Source organism: Nyctereutes procyonoides, unplaced genomic scaffold, assembly GCF_905146905.1.
Source record: "Nyctereutes procyonoides isolate TBG_1078 unplaced genomic scaffold, NYPRO_anot_genome, whole genome shotgun sequence".
In the NCBI taxonomy this organism is placed as follows: Eukaryota; Metazoa; Chordata; class Mammalia; order Carnivora; family Canidae; genus Nyctereutes; species Nyctereutes procyonoides.
The window spans coordinates 27,833,058-27,849,673 of NW_026575042.1; the positions used below are offsets into that span (position 1 = coordinate 27,833,058).

The 16,616-nt window shown below is 42.7% G+C and overlaps 1 protein-coding gene across 1 annotated transcript in view; it reads left to right on the forward strand.

Moving 5' to 3' along the window:
• Nucleotides 1–2,707: 2,707 nt before the first annotated feature.
• LOC129507006 (collagen alpha-4(VI) chain-like) overlaps nucleotides 2,708–16,616 on the forward strand; it is a 91,788-nt gene continuing 77,879 nt past the window's right edge. Inside the window, exons 1-5 of the mRNA XM_055321101.1 lie at nucleotides 2,708–2,788; nucleotides 6,060–6,662; nucleotides 8,781–9,368; nucleotides 10,218–10,823; nucleotides 14,365–14,994. Coding sequence (XP_055177076.1) covers nucleotides 2,713–2,788; nucleotides 6,060–6,662; nucleotides 8,781–9,368; nucleotides 10,218–10,823; nucleotides 14,365–14,994 — 2,503 coding nt within the window. The 5' untranslated portion in view covers nucleotides 2,708–2,712. The remainder of the gene's footprint in view (nucleotides 2,789–6,059; nucleotides 6,663–8,780; nucleotides 9,369–10,217; nucleotides 10,824–14,364; nucleotides 14,995–16,616) is intronic.

Genomic DNA, 16,616 nt, shown 5'->3' on the forward strand with positions numbered 1-16,616 from the left:
GTTTTAAGAGTCCCCCTTAAAATTTCTTGCAGAGCTGGTTTGGAGGTCACATATTCTTTCAGTTCCTGCCTGTCTTGGAAGCTCTTTATCTCTCCTTCCATTTTGAATGAGAGCCTTGCTGGATAAAGTATTCTTGGTTGCATGTTCTTCTCATTTAGGACCCTGAATATATCCTGCCAGCCCTTTCTGGCCTGCCAGGTCTCTGTGGAGAGGTCTGCTGTTACCCTAATATTCCTCCCCATGAAAGTCAGGGACTTCTTGTCTCTTGCTGCCTTAAGGATCTTCTCTTTATCTTTGGAATTTGCAAGCTTCACTATTAGATGTCGAGGTGTTGAACGGTTTTTATTGATTTTAGGGGGGGATCTCTCTATTTCCTGGATCTGAATGCCTGTTTCCCTTCCCAGATTGGGAAAGTTTTCAGCTAGGATTTGTTCAAATACATATTCTGGCCCTCTGTCCCTTTCGGCGCCCTCGGGAACCCCAATTAAACGTAGGTTTTTCTTCCTCAGAGTGTCGTTCATTTGCCTTAATCTGTCTTCATGGTCCCTTAATTGATTGTCTCTTTTTTCCTCAGTTTCCCTCTTTGCCATTAACTTGTCTTCTATGTCACTCACTCGTTCTTCCACCTCGTTAACCCTCGTCGTTAGGACTTCTAGTTTGGATTGCATCTCATTCAATTGATTTTTAATTTCTGCCTGATTGGATCTAAATTCTGCAGTCATGAAGTCTCGTGAGGCCTTAATGCTTTTTTCTAGAGCCACCAGTAGCTGTATAATGGTGCTTCTGAATTGGCTTTCTGACATTGAAGTGTAATCCAGATTTTGTAACTCTGTGGGAAAGAGGGCTGTTTCTGATTCTTTCTTTTGAGGTGAGGTTTTCCTTCTAGTCATTTTGCTCAGTGCAGAGTGGCCAAAAACAAGTTGTATTGGAACACGGGGGAGTATCACTGGTCCGTCTAGCTGGTCTTCTGGGGGAGGGGCCTGCTGTGCTGGTTTTCAGGTGTTAGCACTTGGGGGAGCTGCTCTGCCCCTGCCTGCTGCAGGGCTCAGCGGGGGTTGTTTACCCCGTGGGACCCAGGGAGGAACAGCAGCAGTTGCTATGGCAACTCTGGAAGCCTGGATTCAGCCTCCGCAGGAACTACGGGGCTCGGGCTCTCGGCTCTCCGTCCGCAGGGCCTGGAGGCTCCGGGGCGGGGCCGCTGATGTGCTCAGCTCGGGGCAGGAGCGTCCTTGCTGTCCTGGGCCCTCCCGGCCTCTGCCTGTCCCGGGGAAGGCCGGATCCTGGGCTGTGTCCCGGCGCCCTGTGCTCCGGGGCCTGCGCTGTGGGATTCGCGCTCCCGCCCCGCAGCCCCCTCCGCGGAGCCGCTGCCCGAGCCCCTCCGAGCTGCTCCGGTCGGTCCCTCCGTGCGCGCTGCAGCCCTTAGGGAGCTCGGCGCACTCTCCTGCGCTCGCAGGTGTCTGTTAGTGTCCCCGGGAGCCCGAGGGCATCCCCGCTCTCCTGGGTCCTGCTCCAACTCCCTGCGAGCCCCTTTCCGCCCGCCCGGGAAGGTTGGTGCAGCTCCTGCTCCTCCGGGACGGGGCTCTCCTGTCCTGGGGACACTCGCCCCGGCCTCAGCCCGGCTCCTCGCGGGGCCCCTCCCCCCTCGGAGGCCTTTTGTTCTTTATTTCTTTTTCCCCGTCTTCCTACCTTGATAGAAGCGCGAACTCTTCTCACTGTAGCGTTCCAGCTGGTCTCTCTTTACATCTCAGGTCGAATTCGTAGATTTTCAGGATGGTTTGAAGGTTATCTAGGTAACTTGGTGGGGACAGGTGATTTGGGGACCCTGCTCTTCCGCCATCTTGCCCCTCCCCCCTAGGTCTGGGATTTAAACTCAGGCAATCTATCCTCAAGAATCCTTACTCTTAACCCCCTTATATTTCTTAAGAACAAGGACATTCTCTTCCTACAACACAATGATCAAACTTATGAGGATGCTGGGGATGGGTGGCTAAGAAGATAAAGATGAGGTATTCACTGTTCCAGTTGAAACCTCATCTAATGTGAATTCCATGATTTTCTTATTTTTAAAAACATGGACTTCTTTTGAGTTGAAAAACAAATGGAACTGGGGCTAGATAATTTTCATGGAGGCCTTTGGAAATGAATCTAAGTTTAGGGGAGGGAAGTCTGATGTTCTGCTTCTTCTGGGAACATATAAAATATCTTCAGGCTATCCTGATTTTATCAAGCAGATGTGCTCCCAAGATATTTGAATATTTCTGCATGCTACAAATATTTATAAAGGTCATCCAATGCTTGTATAAAAATACAAGCAAAATCATCCAGAAATGTTTATGTTCCCCCAAATGAATTTGGTGTGTGAAACAGAAATTCAACCCATGCCCCATATGCTTTATCCTTTTATAGTCATATATGGACAACTTTAAACAGTGAAGTCTGAGGTATACACTCTGGGTGTTTACAAAACTCTTCCTGAGTTGGGTCATCAAGATCATTTTTCTTGTACAATTGAAACAATGTAGCCACAGTCCTTTATTTATTTATTTTTTATCAAGTTTCTATTGGTTTGGGCAAAGACATTGTTATATATATATATATTTTATTCACTTTTTGAGATATAACTAGCACATGATATGATGCACTCATTTTAACTGTATGAAGACATAATTTTAATTGTGAGGTTTCTTTTTTTTCTTTAGGTACATAACCAGAATGAAGACTTGGAAGACGTTTTGGGAGTTCATCTTCCTTGCAGCTAGTTTTGGCTTCATCAAGTCACAGAGAATTGGTAATGCATTATGCACTGGATTCTCTAAGCCAAAAATGATGACCTTGCCAAGAACCTAGTAGTAGTGAATCTTGAAAGAAAATATTATAGAAGCTTCATTATTAATGAAAGGGAAATGCTTCTTTTTAGAAGAACTTAGAATCTAGAAGCTTTTAGTGAATGATGGACACTGGATTTTTTTCAAAGCTTAACCTCATATGACAAAAAAAAAAAAGCTATGAAAAATGCTATGCTTCTGAATGTATTACCAGGCTCTCAAATGCTTTTGTAAACATGGGCCTATTCTCTTGACTCTGCATTGTGCTTTATCTCCTTTGGCAGAGCTATTCTGAGATGTAATTGTCATCACAAGATGGATAGCTTCACTAGATGCCAGTGACTCCTCTGCAATTTTTTTACAGTCATTTTAACAGATTATTGTGACTTTTCACAATGAAAGTCTCATGAAAAGATTGTTTGAGTAGCCTGAAGCCCCACTGAGACAATATTGAGGTCTAAATATTTATATATAACTTCACAGACTGTTATTTGTTGGGGGGAAAAACCCATGAAGCTCTCTATATTTTCCCTCCAGCTCGGACTCCCTGATCTTGTGAGCAGAAGCTGTGGCAGTCTTTTCATGTTTCAAACACCTTCTAATATGACAAAGGACTGGTGGTGGTGGGGGTGTTAAGAAAAATAACAATGCGTGAAAATGTAATATATATCTCAAGGTGCATGTCATGGAACCTGAAACACTATTCTATAACTGGAAAGATCAGGGAAACACTTCCATGTCTGTTTGATCCCTCTGAAAAGAGATGTTGAGGAGACAAACCAGTCAGCCATCCCTGGAGTACTCACAGAACTCTCTCCTCTCAACGCGATTGCATCTTGGAGTGCCAAAGGGAAATAAAGTTTAAAGGTTCATGAGCTCATTCATTATCTGCCTTTTCAATAATCATGATTCCACTTGGCTTTCTGACCAAGATTAAGCAAACTCCTGAGAAGAGGGACTCTGGAATCTAGAAGCGGCAGATGGATTTAGTGTCCCTGGAGCATGCCACCCTTCATTAGCCATTCTCTGCCTAATTCTTACAGGATCTTTACCTTTCTATAATATGGACTTTCAATTTTATCTTCTTTCTGGCAGTCCAAAGTATGGACTGGGTGTCAGGAGACATGGTTTCTAAGACTAGCTTTTCGAACTGATTTATGTGACTTACTTTGCCTTTCTAGGTCTTACTTTCCTTATCTGTGAGATGGATGAATTGGATTCATTATTCTGTACTTGCATTTTTCAATATAGTGGCCACTAGGCACATGTGACTATTTAAATTAAAATTCAGTAAAACTTTAAATTTATTTGCTCATTTGTTCTAGCTACATTCCAAGGGCTCAATCACCACATATACCTAGTGGCTACAGTATTGTATTATATAATCTCATAGGATTATTTCTAACTCTAAAATTTTCTGATCCCTTATCAATATTTCCATTCTTCTAAGTGATATCTTCTCCCTTTCTCTATCCCTCTCTTCTTTTCTCTTTCCTAAATATTTCCTTCATTAAATATTTTTTTGGAGGTGCCTATACTAGACATGCAAGTGATGGATAACAAACAAAAGATATGGCATCTGTTTGTTTGAAGTCCACTGTCTAATCAGGGAGACTGCCATTAGCCATAAGCACATTGATGAATGTTACATTACAAATCAAGATAAAAGAACATGATTCCATGGGACTTTGTCCAAAGAGAGAGAGAGAGAGAGAGAGAGAGAGAGAGAGAGAGAGAGAAACTCAGGGGATGGAATGGCATGCATGTAGGGACCACATGGCAGCTTTGAGAATTTAGACTAAGGAGCCTGGACTATGGAGATTAAAGTGGAGAGGGAAGAAGAGTACAGGGCCAACCCCAGTCAGTATGTTAACCCTCCTGGCACAAACCAAATGCAAGATATATTTAATCGGTGTGGGATAATCATTCCCTTGCTGTTGAGCCACTTGATACTAACATCATCTTCAGCTGTTTTCCGCTTTCGTTTCTCCTCTCTCTCATCATTGATTCATGTATTCTCCTACCATCATCACAATTAAATTGCGAAGTACAGGGGACAAGTCATGCTGGTTACTGACGAACAGAGAGATCATAATTACTGCTTCTCTTTTTTTGTCCACACATGCACAGTATTTAATCTGTATATTTACTTCTTGTCACAGAAATGCAATGTTTGAGTTGGAAGAGACCAGGTCATCCGGTCAAACCTTTATTATAGAGAGATGCAATCTGAGAAGCAGAAAGATTAGCTATTGACTCCAGTCCTACAGCCACCTGGTGTCTGATTCCTTTTATGCTGGAGACCAGGGTGGGCCCAGCTGGAGCACCACTCGCTCTGGCCACTGTTGGGGTTGTGGTTTCCGGGGTTAGAACTGGGTTTGGGAGAAGTAGTTGTATAGTGCAAGCTTGAGTTCAGGGAGCCAATGGACAAATAGGAGCCACACTTACAGTAATGGCACAAGATAAAACTATGGTTGCTAGAGAGCTCAGAACTGCAAAGCAGATATCTTAGGTCAGGTTCTCGAGATGCAGAAACTGGGACAGGGATTTGGTGAACGTGTTATTGTGAGGGAATACTCTTTAGGATAAACCAAAGAGAAGTGAGATAGGCTGGGGTTTGAAGAAGCCAAGCAAGGATGTAGCCTCAGTTTAACATCCAGCCTTGGCCTGAGCCATGGAAGCTGCTAGAATCTAAATAGCACCATGAGAGCAACGGGGTCAGGTGTTTGTAACCCTGTGTCATTGAACATTGGCCACTCAGGTGGTATGACTTTCCAGGTGTCTCCAGATGTGGCTGCTCTTCTCCCTTCAGCCACGGACAGGTCTCTAGACAAAGTTTCAGAGGGAAGCAGTTAACTATAGCGCTTGAAGCAGCTAGGACAGAGGTGTGCCAGCCAGCAAATATCTAGGTGGGGTACCAGCAGCATCTTCTACTGGTCAGAATTATTTTCTTTTATTAACTTTAAGGGATGGATGGAGGGCCACGGTCAGGGATCTCGCTGAAGGGGTCAGATGTCTGTTAGAATGAAACAGAGAGTGGAAGGTGAATAAGGGTAGATGGTTGCTACGAGGAAGCTTAGGAAGATGATGATATGCTTAGGCTGTGCATGCTAGCTATTGTCAAAGAGCCTTGCAGGCAGATCTGTGGGCTGTAAAGGCCACGAATGGGGAGAGAGAGAGCCATAGCCATAGCTGTCAATTTTGTGATGTTTTATCTTGAATTGTCTCCTCCAGTCTGCAGGGAGGCATCTGTGGGAGATATTGTGTTTCTAGTGGACACCAGCCTCAATACCCAGGATATCCGCGGTGTGCGGAACTTCTTGTACATCATGGTAAACAGCTTCAATGTCAGCAAAGACAGCATCCGCGTGGGGCTGGCTCAGTATGGTGATGTGCCCCAGTCCGAATTCCTGCTTTCTACCTACTCCCGCAAAGGTGATGTGTTGAAACACATTCAAAAACTTCAGCCTAAATCTGGGGGCCACAAGATGGGCCTGGCCCTGCAGTTCCTTCTAGATCACCACTTCCAGGCAACAGCAGGGAGTCGGGCAAGCCAGGGCGTGCCTCAGATGGCCATGGTGATCAGCAACAGCCCAGCTGAGGATCCTGTGCAGGAAGCTGCCAAGGCATTGAAGAGGGCAGGTGTACTACTTTATACCGTTGGTGTCAAAGATGCAGTTTTGGCGGAACTCAAGGAGATCGCCAGCAGTCCTGCGGAGAAGTTCACCTCTTTTGTTCCCAACTTCCCTGATCTGGGCAGTCATGCTCAGAAGCTGCGGCAACAGGTCTGTGATACTTTGGCAAAGGCAGCGCAACCTGTTGACAGCGTCTTTCCAGGTACAGAAACTTTCTCCTTCTTGTTTCTGATCTAGAAGTTACAGAGCTCAAAGCTTTATCTCTTATCCATCTCTCCCATTGTCCTTATTTTCCCTATGTGTATGTTGGATTTTAATATCATAGTGTCCCTAAACTATCTGTACTCTCTGCTCCCTTTCAATCATTGATCAGAAACTTACCAACTTCTAAAATAAGTCTTGTGGGCATATGCTGGTAGTGTAAGTCCATTTTTGAAGGAAGAATATTGGTTCCCAGACTGATATTATTCCTAGATTAAATTATCCATGTTGCCTGGATGAGGGGCAGAAGAGGAGAGAGGGGCAGTAGATCTAGATCCTCTGCGCAGCTTGCTTATTTTACTGCCAATGTGTTGGTATAATATATTGGTTATTATGAGGATGAATTTAGGGAAAAGTAAGGTCTGGGTTCAAATTCCAGTTCTCTACTTTTTAACTGTGTCAGTTTGAACAAGTTACTTTCTCTCAATCTAAATTTTCCTAGGATGGTAGTACCTGCCTCAGAAAGTTGTTGAAAGCATTAAATAAAACTATACAGGTCAAGTACTTATCACAGTGCTCAGTTCATCGAGGTGATAGCATTATGGTCATTATCTGTGACGATATAACTCTCATTAGCTTTGTACTTCTGTTGGTGGTGATGGGGCAGAGACTTACAGGAATCCTTAATGAGTTAATTACTTAATTCTATGAGAAAAAACTTTGAGCTGAGAAAGAGGAGCTTCCTAGTGGTTTTCATCAAAATGCCCAAGAAAATAGAGCAAATAATAACTTATTCATTATTTTGGTATTTCTACATAAGGTAGGTAAATTGGAAGAAGTGCTAAAACTTTTCACCCATTTGATGCTAGCAGTTTGGTGGTGGTATCGCATCTGTACAACCAAATTATATACCTTGCTTTTGTGTGTCACTTCAGGGTTTACACAAAAGGTTTATATACTTAGTAATATTAACTACCATTTGCTTGGTAATACATAGTTTGCCAAACTTGCTTAAATTGCCCATCTGACTGGTAGATACATACATAAGGCAATTCTTTGTTAGACTCATGGGGATGTGTGTGATGCACAGGGTAATTATTATTTACTTTTATATAGATATCTAAGGCAACTGGCATTATTATTTGCATTTTTCAAGCAAGGAAACAGGTCAAAGGTAATATAACTGGATTTGATCCCAGGTTTTTAAGAGCAGATCCACTCTAATAGGCCAGGTGTTGTAGATTGTGTCCCTCAGAAGCAGAGCTTGAGGCAAGGATTTGGATATACATTATTTATTATGGAAGAGCTCCCAATGGGTTGGTAAAGATGTGGGGGATACAGGTCAGAGAGGTAGAGGAAAGAAAGGAAGAATGAAATCTTAGGCAAAAGTTCCACAGAGGGTAGTTTTAGCATGATCCTACAGGAGAACTCAGGAATATAAATTATGCTGCAGCTAGGCTTTCATAAATTGTGGGCAAAGCAGCTCCAGTAGCTGAAGAGAAGTCCTCCAAGGAACAGTGTACAGAAATGGTAATAAGGAATTCAAAAGGACCTGGGGAGAGTCTACAGTAGACTATCTTATTTTATCCTCAAAACAACTCTTGAGAGTGTGAGTGATGGTATAAAATTTCAGTGCTGCAAAGAAGAAAATCGAGTCCCAAAAAGATGAGTGATAAATAGGTCACAGGGCTCCTAAATGATGGAGCTACTATGACATGTATCATGGAATACAGGATATATTCCAGCTTTCTGACTTGTTGGTACCAGCACACTTATAGAGATGAAGTTTATTAGCACTAGAAAGAGGACAACCCTTTTCTAAGAATGCTGCTACATTTATAGAAGGGTTTTTCTTAATGAGATTGAAGGGATTGTCCAAATGGGTTTCAAGATCGGAAGTATCAATAGAACAGGACAGAAGCCTCAGATGATGGAATAGAGGGAAGAAAAAGCACAGGGAGGTTGTCACGCCTCTGAGCACTGTCATTTAGGGTGTATAGTCCACAGAGTATGGTCTAACTGGCACTGCTCTCCTTTCTGTACACCATTCAGCTCCATTGGTTCTCAGCATTTTGAGTGAGACCCACAGACTCCATGCCTTTTGTTCTTTTTCTTGCAGCTTGCAGAGAGGCAGCTCTGGCAGACATTGTCTTCCTAGTAGATAGTTCAACCAGCATTGGGCCCCAGAACTTCCAGAAAGTGAAGAACTTCCTTTACTCTGTCATCTTGGGACTTGACATCAGCAATGACCAGGTCCGAGTGGGACTTGCTCAGTATAATGACAACATCTACCCAGCCTTTCAGCTGAACCAGTACCCTCTGAAGAGTGTGGTCCTGGAGCAGATTCAGAATCTTCCCTACCGTACAGGAGACACAAACACAGGGAGTGCCCTGGAGTTTATCAGGATGCACTACTTGACAGAGGCAGCTGGCAGCCGGGCCAAGGACAGTGTTCCTCAGATAGTTATCCTGGTGACAGATGGGGAGTCAAATGATGAAGTCCAGGAGGCAGCCAACAAGTTAAAAGAAGATGGAGTTGTTGTGTATGTGGTAGGGGTCAATGTCCAGGATATCCAGGAATTGCAAAAAATAGCCAGTGAGCCATTTGAGAAGTTTCTCTTCAACATCGAAAACTTCAACATCCTTCAGGATTTCTCAGGAGGCATTCTTCAGACTCTCTGCTCAGCAGTAGAGGGTAAGATAAAAGGTAAGAAGCTGCATCAAAACCCTACATTTCCCATCAGAACACCTAATTATGTATGAGCCAGAATGCACTGACTGTAGTGGGAAGGCAGGAGAAGGAGCTGGTTGCCATCACTGGAGAACCCGAGGGGACTTCCTAGGTGAAGGAACATTGGTGCTGGGAGTTGAAGAATGAATGTACTTCTTGTGGGTTGAAAAGGACATCCTGCCATGTTGTTCAAAGGAAGACCAGAAGATCTATGTTTTTTATCCTGCTTGTGCCACTGTTTAGTTATGTGAGCATGGACAAGCAGCTTCATTCATTCACATCAATGTTCTTATCTGTACAATGAAGATAATAGCACTTGCCTAGTAGGATACTTTATGGGGTTTAAGTCAGATAATGTGTATAAAAATTACTAGCACAAAATAACTGCTCCATATATGTCCATTTTCCTTGCCTCTTCCATTGGTGGAAGAAGAATAGGCAAGAGGTGCTTTAGTCTAATAAAGCAGACAACAAAAGCAGTAGGATGTAAGGGGGAGAGAGTCTTGTGATAGGTGGAAATACAATATGGACACCATTATATAAATATAGTACCTCTCTCTCTTCTGTATTCATGAGATCTTGATTTTTTTAAAATATATTTATTTATTAGAGACCCACACAGAGAGAGGCAGAGACATAGGCAGAGGGAGAAGCAGGCTCCATGCAGGGAGTCCGATGAGGGACTTGATCCCCTGTCTCCAGGATTATGCCCTGGGCTGAAGGGAGGTGCTAAACCACTGAGCCACCAAGGCATCCCATGAGATCTTGATTTGATTTACTTTCTCCTCTATGTCTTTTCCTTCTTCCTTCTCTCTTTGATTCCAGAATTCACTCAAGCTTATGCAGATGTGGTCTTTCTTGCTGACACCTCACAGAATACATCACAGGCCAGTTTCCAGTGGATGCAGAATTTCATCTCCAGAGTGGTTGGCCTGCTGGATGTTGGCAGGGACAAGTACCAGATTGGTCTGGCTCAGTATGGTGGTCAAGGTCATACTGAATTTTTGCTCAATACCTACCATACCCGGGATGAGATGATTGCTCACATCCGTGAACACTTTTTGCTCCGGGGTGGCTCCAGGAGGACGGGCAAAGCTCTGCGATACCTTCATCAGACCTTCTTCCAGGAGGCAGCAGGAAGCCGGTTTCTCCAGGGCATTCCCCAATATGCAGTGGTCATGACCTCAGGCAAATCTGAAGATGAGGTCTGGGATGCTGCACAAACACTGAGGGAGAAAGGCGTGAAAGTCATGTCTGTGGGTGTACAGGACTTTGACAGGAAAGAACTGGAGGGGATGGCAACTCCACCCCTTATATACGAGATGCAAGGAGAAGATGGAGTCAGACAGTTGATGCAGGATGTGAGTGTGGTTATCCAAAGGACTGGGAAGCCTCAATTCGGGATTGCGTCTGAGAAGGAGACTCGAGTAGGTAAGGTTTGGTGCCTACGTGTGTGAGCCACTGAGAGGCCTCAGAAACTCTGGAGAAAAAGCTGAGAAGGGGGGCATTCTGGATTTCTCGATAATGAGATACTAGCACCAGTGGATGGGGAAGAGGAGGCAAAATTGGGCTTCCTCAAGCACACACATTATATTAATTAACTATGGTCACAGTGATGCTGCATAAGAAGCCATCCGAAAAGTCAGGGGCTGAAAAGAATCATTTATTTTCACTGATCTGCTGGAATCAGCTGATCTTTTTGGGCTCAATGGAATGGTTTTGCTGATCTTGCTTTGGCTTATCCACTGATTTGAGCTTTGGCTAAGGGTTGGTTGATCTACATTTTGCTCTGCTCCATAGCACTTATCTTCCTCCTGGGATTATTAGGCTAGTCTGGGCACATTATGCATATCCCCATGGGAATTGCAGAGGTGCAAGAGAGAAAATCTAATTACATAAGCACTTTTAAGGCCTCTGTTTCATCATCTGCTAACATCCCATTGGCCAAGTAAGGCATATAGTCATGTCAATGGAGTAAGAAAGTATAGTCCTCCCATGGAAGTGAGATGTAGGGAGTGAATGTTTCTGAGCAATAATTCAAGTTACCATATGCCTTCTTCAGGAGAAGGGGCATTCAGGCTTCTCCCCAGAGAAGCTGGTGTTCAAAATGCTTAAGGGAGGTGCTATTAACATTTTGAGTAAGATGATTTGTAGTGTAGGATTGTACAGTGCATTGTCAGGGTCTGGCATTCCTGGTTTCTGCCAGTGGCATCCCCCATGACAATTCAAAACACTGCCATATATTTCAAAATGTCCCCTGGGGATGAGAACCATTGAGCCTTATCTTCTATGAAGTCCTTTTATACATTCTAACTATTAGCCAAGCTGAACTACTCACCATTTGCTATATATGTGTCATGCTTTCCTACCACTGTCTCTGCCCTTGAATACACTGTACCATTAGCCTGGGATGCTACAGGTAAAACTTTGTCCTTCAGTTGTTAAGTTATCCTCTTGGCAGTGCTTATGGTTGATCCTCACAACAGAAGTGATATATCCCTCCTTTCTCTGAACTATTATAGCTCTGCCCAGACCTCTCAACTTGTAGAGCTTGAAAGTCCTTGGAATTTTATAGTCAGAAGAGACAAACACATGTGAGACAAGATGAGGAAAATCCAAGCAGAGATCCTAAGGAACTAAGAGGCATCTTACAGACACTACATTAAGTAGAAGTAGACTAGAAGGAAAGTGTAATGGAGAATCTGACCCGGAAGGAATTGTGTTGGCCCCTCCGCTCAACAATGGGTATGATCTTAATATATAGGGAAAAGGGAAGAGGCTGCTCTTGGTAAGGGGAAGAGCATGAGAAAGGGTGTGGAAGTGGGAATGGGCTGGATAAATATGGAAGAAAGTGACAAAATGGAGCCAATTGGAGGAGGGAGAGGGTTTGGAGGTAGTAAGAAATGAGATCGGATGAGGTAGGATGAATCCCAGGATCCCAAAGGCACTGGGAAGTAACTATAGGCTTTTAAGCAGGAAAAAATGGCATCACTAAAGTGGTCTTTAAGGAAGGCTTCCGGGGCAGGCTGAATTCTGCATGACACCTCAGACTGAGAAGGATTTTAAGGCTGAACCATAACCTATTCCCATTGGAAGGATGCCTGGGTCTAGACCAATGGTGGCTCTGATAGTGAGGAAAGGGGATGAACCCTAAAGACAACTTGTAAGGAGAATACAGTTGATCCTTGAACAACTCAGGGGTTAGGGGCACTTACCCCAGCCCCCACAGTTGAAAAACTCCATATGAATTTTGGCTTCCCAAAACTTAACTAGTAATAGCCTCCTGTTGACCAGAAAACTTACAGATAGCCTAAACAGTGAATTAACAATTTTTTTGTGTTGTATGTATCATATACATACATTCTTCAATAAAGTAAGCTAGAGAGGAAAAAAATGTTAAAAAATCATACAGATGAGAAAATATATTTATAGTACTGTACATATATTTACTGAAAATGTGGTCACCTGTGAGTGCACTGGCCTCTGAGGCGCAAGGGCACCACCATGGAAATGGGCCTTTCAGAGACCCCAGTGAGTGGACAACCAAGTGGGAGTGTGTTGGTGTACCAGGGGCTCATGGGTTCCTGTGCAGTGCCATCTCTGCCCTCTGAACATGTTTCTCAGCTTCAGCCCAGCTCCTGCCCCAGACCTGGCACTTTACCCAACCACCCCATGGACTCACAGGGCAACCTGCAGTCCTGCCCAGTCCCAGGGCCCCTGGTAGCCTGGGTGGGCCTCCCTCATACTCAGAGGCTAGCAGGTACCTTTTATTGTGTCTTATAGAGACTTGGGTGGGCAGCTGTAAATAAATGCCTGTGGTTTTGGTGTTAGCTCTTAAAAAGAAAGAAAATTCACGTATGTAAGAGGACCAGCACAGGGCAAACCCATGTTGATCAAGGGTCAACTGTAATAACATGTGGTATAAGCAGGTGAAGGAAGGAAGAAGTCGGAGATTCTTGGAGTTTCTATAGGAAGTGTTTTAGACTTGGCAAAATCAGAGGCAACACTCTTTTTAAAACTAGGATTGTTTTTGGTTCTTTATAAGAAATTACAGGACACCGAGAGGCCAAAGATAAGTCATAAGGTGATTCTGTTGCCTCTCTGAACTTTATTTGACAGGACTCAGCTGTTGATACCTTGGCTTTAGCCTTCTGCGTGTTTGGGTCTGCACTCGGGAGATTTCTGTTTTCATGTGACAAAAGAGATTTGGACCTCTTTGGTATGTGGACTCAGTGGGTTTCCCTATGTTAAGCACTGCCCTAAACTTGGAAGGGAGTTCATGCAGTTATAGCTCTATTCTCCCATTTGAGGCAGGTTCAAGCCAAGGTTCTTTTATAGGAGAATTAAAAAGCCATTTAGCCCAATTTGTGGGCAAAGATTTTTTTCATAGGACCTTGCAACATCTCATGTTACCTCTGTTGAAGTGACATGAGATTTATCAGAGAAAGATGCACAAGTTAATAGTCACAATTTCTTATTTGCATCTTTATCAAGAGGAAAAATTATTAAACCAAGGATATGTTAGGCCTATAATAGAGAATTTGACTCAATGTTTCCTGAAACTAAAAAAATTAAGAACAAAACCTAGTCAAGCCAGACTCAGATGCTTCTAATGGACTTTGATGAATTGAAAAAATGATCTGAAAGCACTTTCTTGTGGATATTCATATGTGTACATATTTTGCAAGTGATGTAAATACTCTTTCCAGTGAAAAATTTTGTGATAAATATGAAACCTGTGATCTTTGACCATCATGCCAAATACTGGTCATAAAGGCTTCCACTAAATTTAAAAACTCATTAATATAAGTTAGTATAATATATTTATTAGAATTTGTAATATGAAATATATTAGTACACTATATAAAAATATAGCATAATACATTAGTGAAAATATAGCATAATACAAAAGGAATATTGTCTTTATTACTCTGTTCTCATGCTTAGCCCTTCTTTTCGTTTTTGTTTATAGCATGTCCAATGGCCATCCCAGCTGATTTAGTCTTCCTTGTTGAGGAATTCAGCAGGGACAAGCAATGGAATTTCCAACAAGTTATCGACTTCTTAAAGACCACCGTCAGCTCTCTAAATGTTCATCCTGATGGTGTGAGAATTGGCTTGGTCTTATACAGTGAGGAACCACGACTGGAGTTTTCCCTGGACACATTTCAGACCCCAGCCAAAATGTTGGAGCATTTGGACAAATTAACCTACCGGAGAAGAAGTGGAAGGACCAAGACTGGTGCTGCCTTGGATTTCCTGAGAAATGAGGTTTTTGTTGAGGAGAGGGGCAGCCGATCCAAGCAGGGTGTGCTACAGATGGCCGTGGTCATCACAGAAGGTTTCTCCCAAGACCAGTTGTCTGAGCCAGCTTCTCTCCTCCGTAGGGCAGGGGTTACCATCTATGCGGTAGGCACCCACCGTGCCTCAGAGAGTAAAGACCTGGAAAATATAGCATCATATCCTCCTTGGAAGCATGTCATCTCACTGGAGTCCTTTCTACAACTCTCTGTTGTGGGAAGCAAGATTAAGAACCAGCTCTGCCCTGAGACTGTGGACACAAGTGTTTCCATTTTGGGGATGGGCCAGGCCCCGCAAGAAGGTAGGTGGACCTTTTCCAAATTTGATCTTTTTTAAAAAAATCTTTACTTTACTTGTTCCATATACCCACCTCCTACACTCCTCAACCAAGGAAAGATTTTGGAGTCAACTTATTTAAAAACAGGAACAGAATAGTTATAAAATCTTTGTTTTGTTTTGATTCCTTTTATCAATTTCATGAAAATATATGTATATTTGCAGTAGAAGCAAATCTAGGGATCTAGTATGGATTTACTAAATCTGAAGCTCCTTGAGTAGAAAATGACTTCTAAAAAGATAAAAACATTCCTGAAATTAAAAACTTTGACTTCTTATATTTCTTATATTCCCTGTATGAGTGAAACCATATGATGACTGTCCTTCTCCAATTGACTTACTTCACTCAGCATAAGAAATAGTGGAAGGGATTATAAGGGAAAGGAGGGAAAATGAATGAGAAAAATTAGAGAGGGTAACAAAACATGAGAGACTCCTAACTCTGGGAAACAAGCAAAGGGTAGTGGAAGGGGAGGCGGGCAGGGGGATGGGGTAAATGGGTGATGGGCCCTGAGGAAGGCAGTTGATGGGATGAGCTTTGGGTGTTATACTATGTGTTGGCAAATCAAACATCAATAAAAAATTTTTTTTACTCCAAATATAAATGAACATTAATTTGCTAATCTTTTGTGTAGAGCCAAGGCTATTTTGAATATGAGCCCTGCTGATTGGAGTTCTGTATATTTTCTTCATCAATCATCCAATAGTATAGTTTCTAGAATTTCTAGCTTCAGTTTCTTTAAAGTGGAAAGAAAACTTAGCCACTTTTGAGGGGTACCTGGGTGGCTCAGTGGTTGACCTTTGGCTCAGGTCATGATCCCGGGGTCTTGGGATTGAGTCCTGCATCAGGCTCCCTGCAGGGTGCCTGCTTCTCTCTCTGCCTATGTTTCTGCCTCTCTCTCTGTCTCTCATAAATAAATAAATAAAATCTTAAAAAAAAAGAAAAAGCAAACAGCCATTTTTGAAACAATCTGAGTATGGAATCCTTATTTTTATGGTCTCAAAAATTCAATTTTTGTAGTGCTATCTGATACACTAACAATTTCCTTTAAAACAATTTGCTTTTTTGGGTCTTTTCTAAGGAGTTAACTTTGATTTCATAGCCACAATAAACCCCTTTTATTCACACTCATATCCTATTGATTTGCACAATATTTGATTTATTGTATAATTGTAGTAACAAAACTACCATAAATAGGCTGAGGACAAACCTATGTTGCTCTTAGTTAGACTTACTCTTTGTTGACCTTACAATTAAACAGTCAGTTATTTTACCAGTAAAAATGGGTTTATTTGGAAATAGTAGAGAACTGCAATTCAGAAGGCCAGCTATAGCAACAACAGTAGGCAAGCTCAACAAACAAAGGAGAGGAATATTATTTTATTGAGAAGCAAGAAATTGGGAGGGATTATTTTGGATGAAAGTCCATTGGAAAAATTCAAGAGTTACAGAGCGATGGTGGTTTCTCATTGGCTGAATTGCTGGGTTGTTGATTTCTTGTAGGAGATGAATTATTCTTTTTTTTTTTTCCTATTGGGGCTATAATTGATTCTTTTCTGCTGAGGATTCTTCTGTTGGGGCCTGAC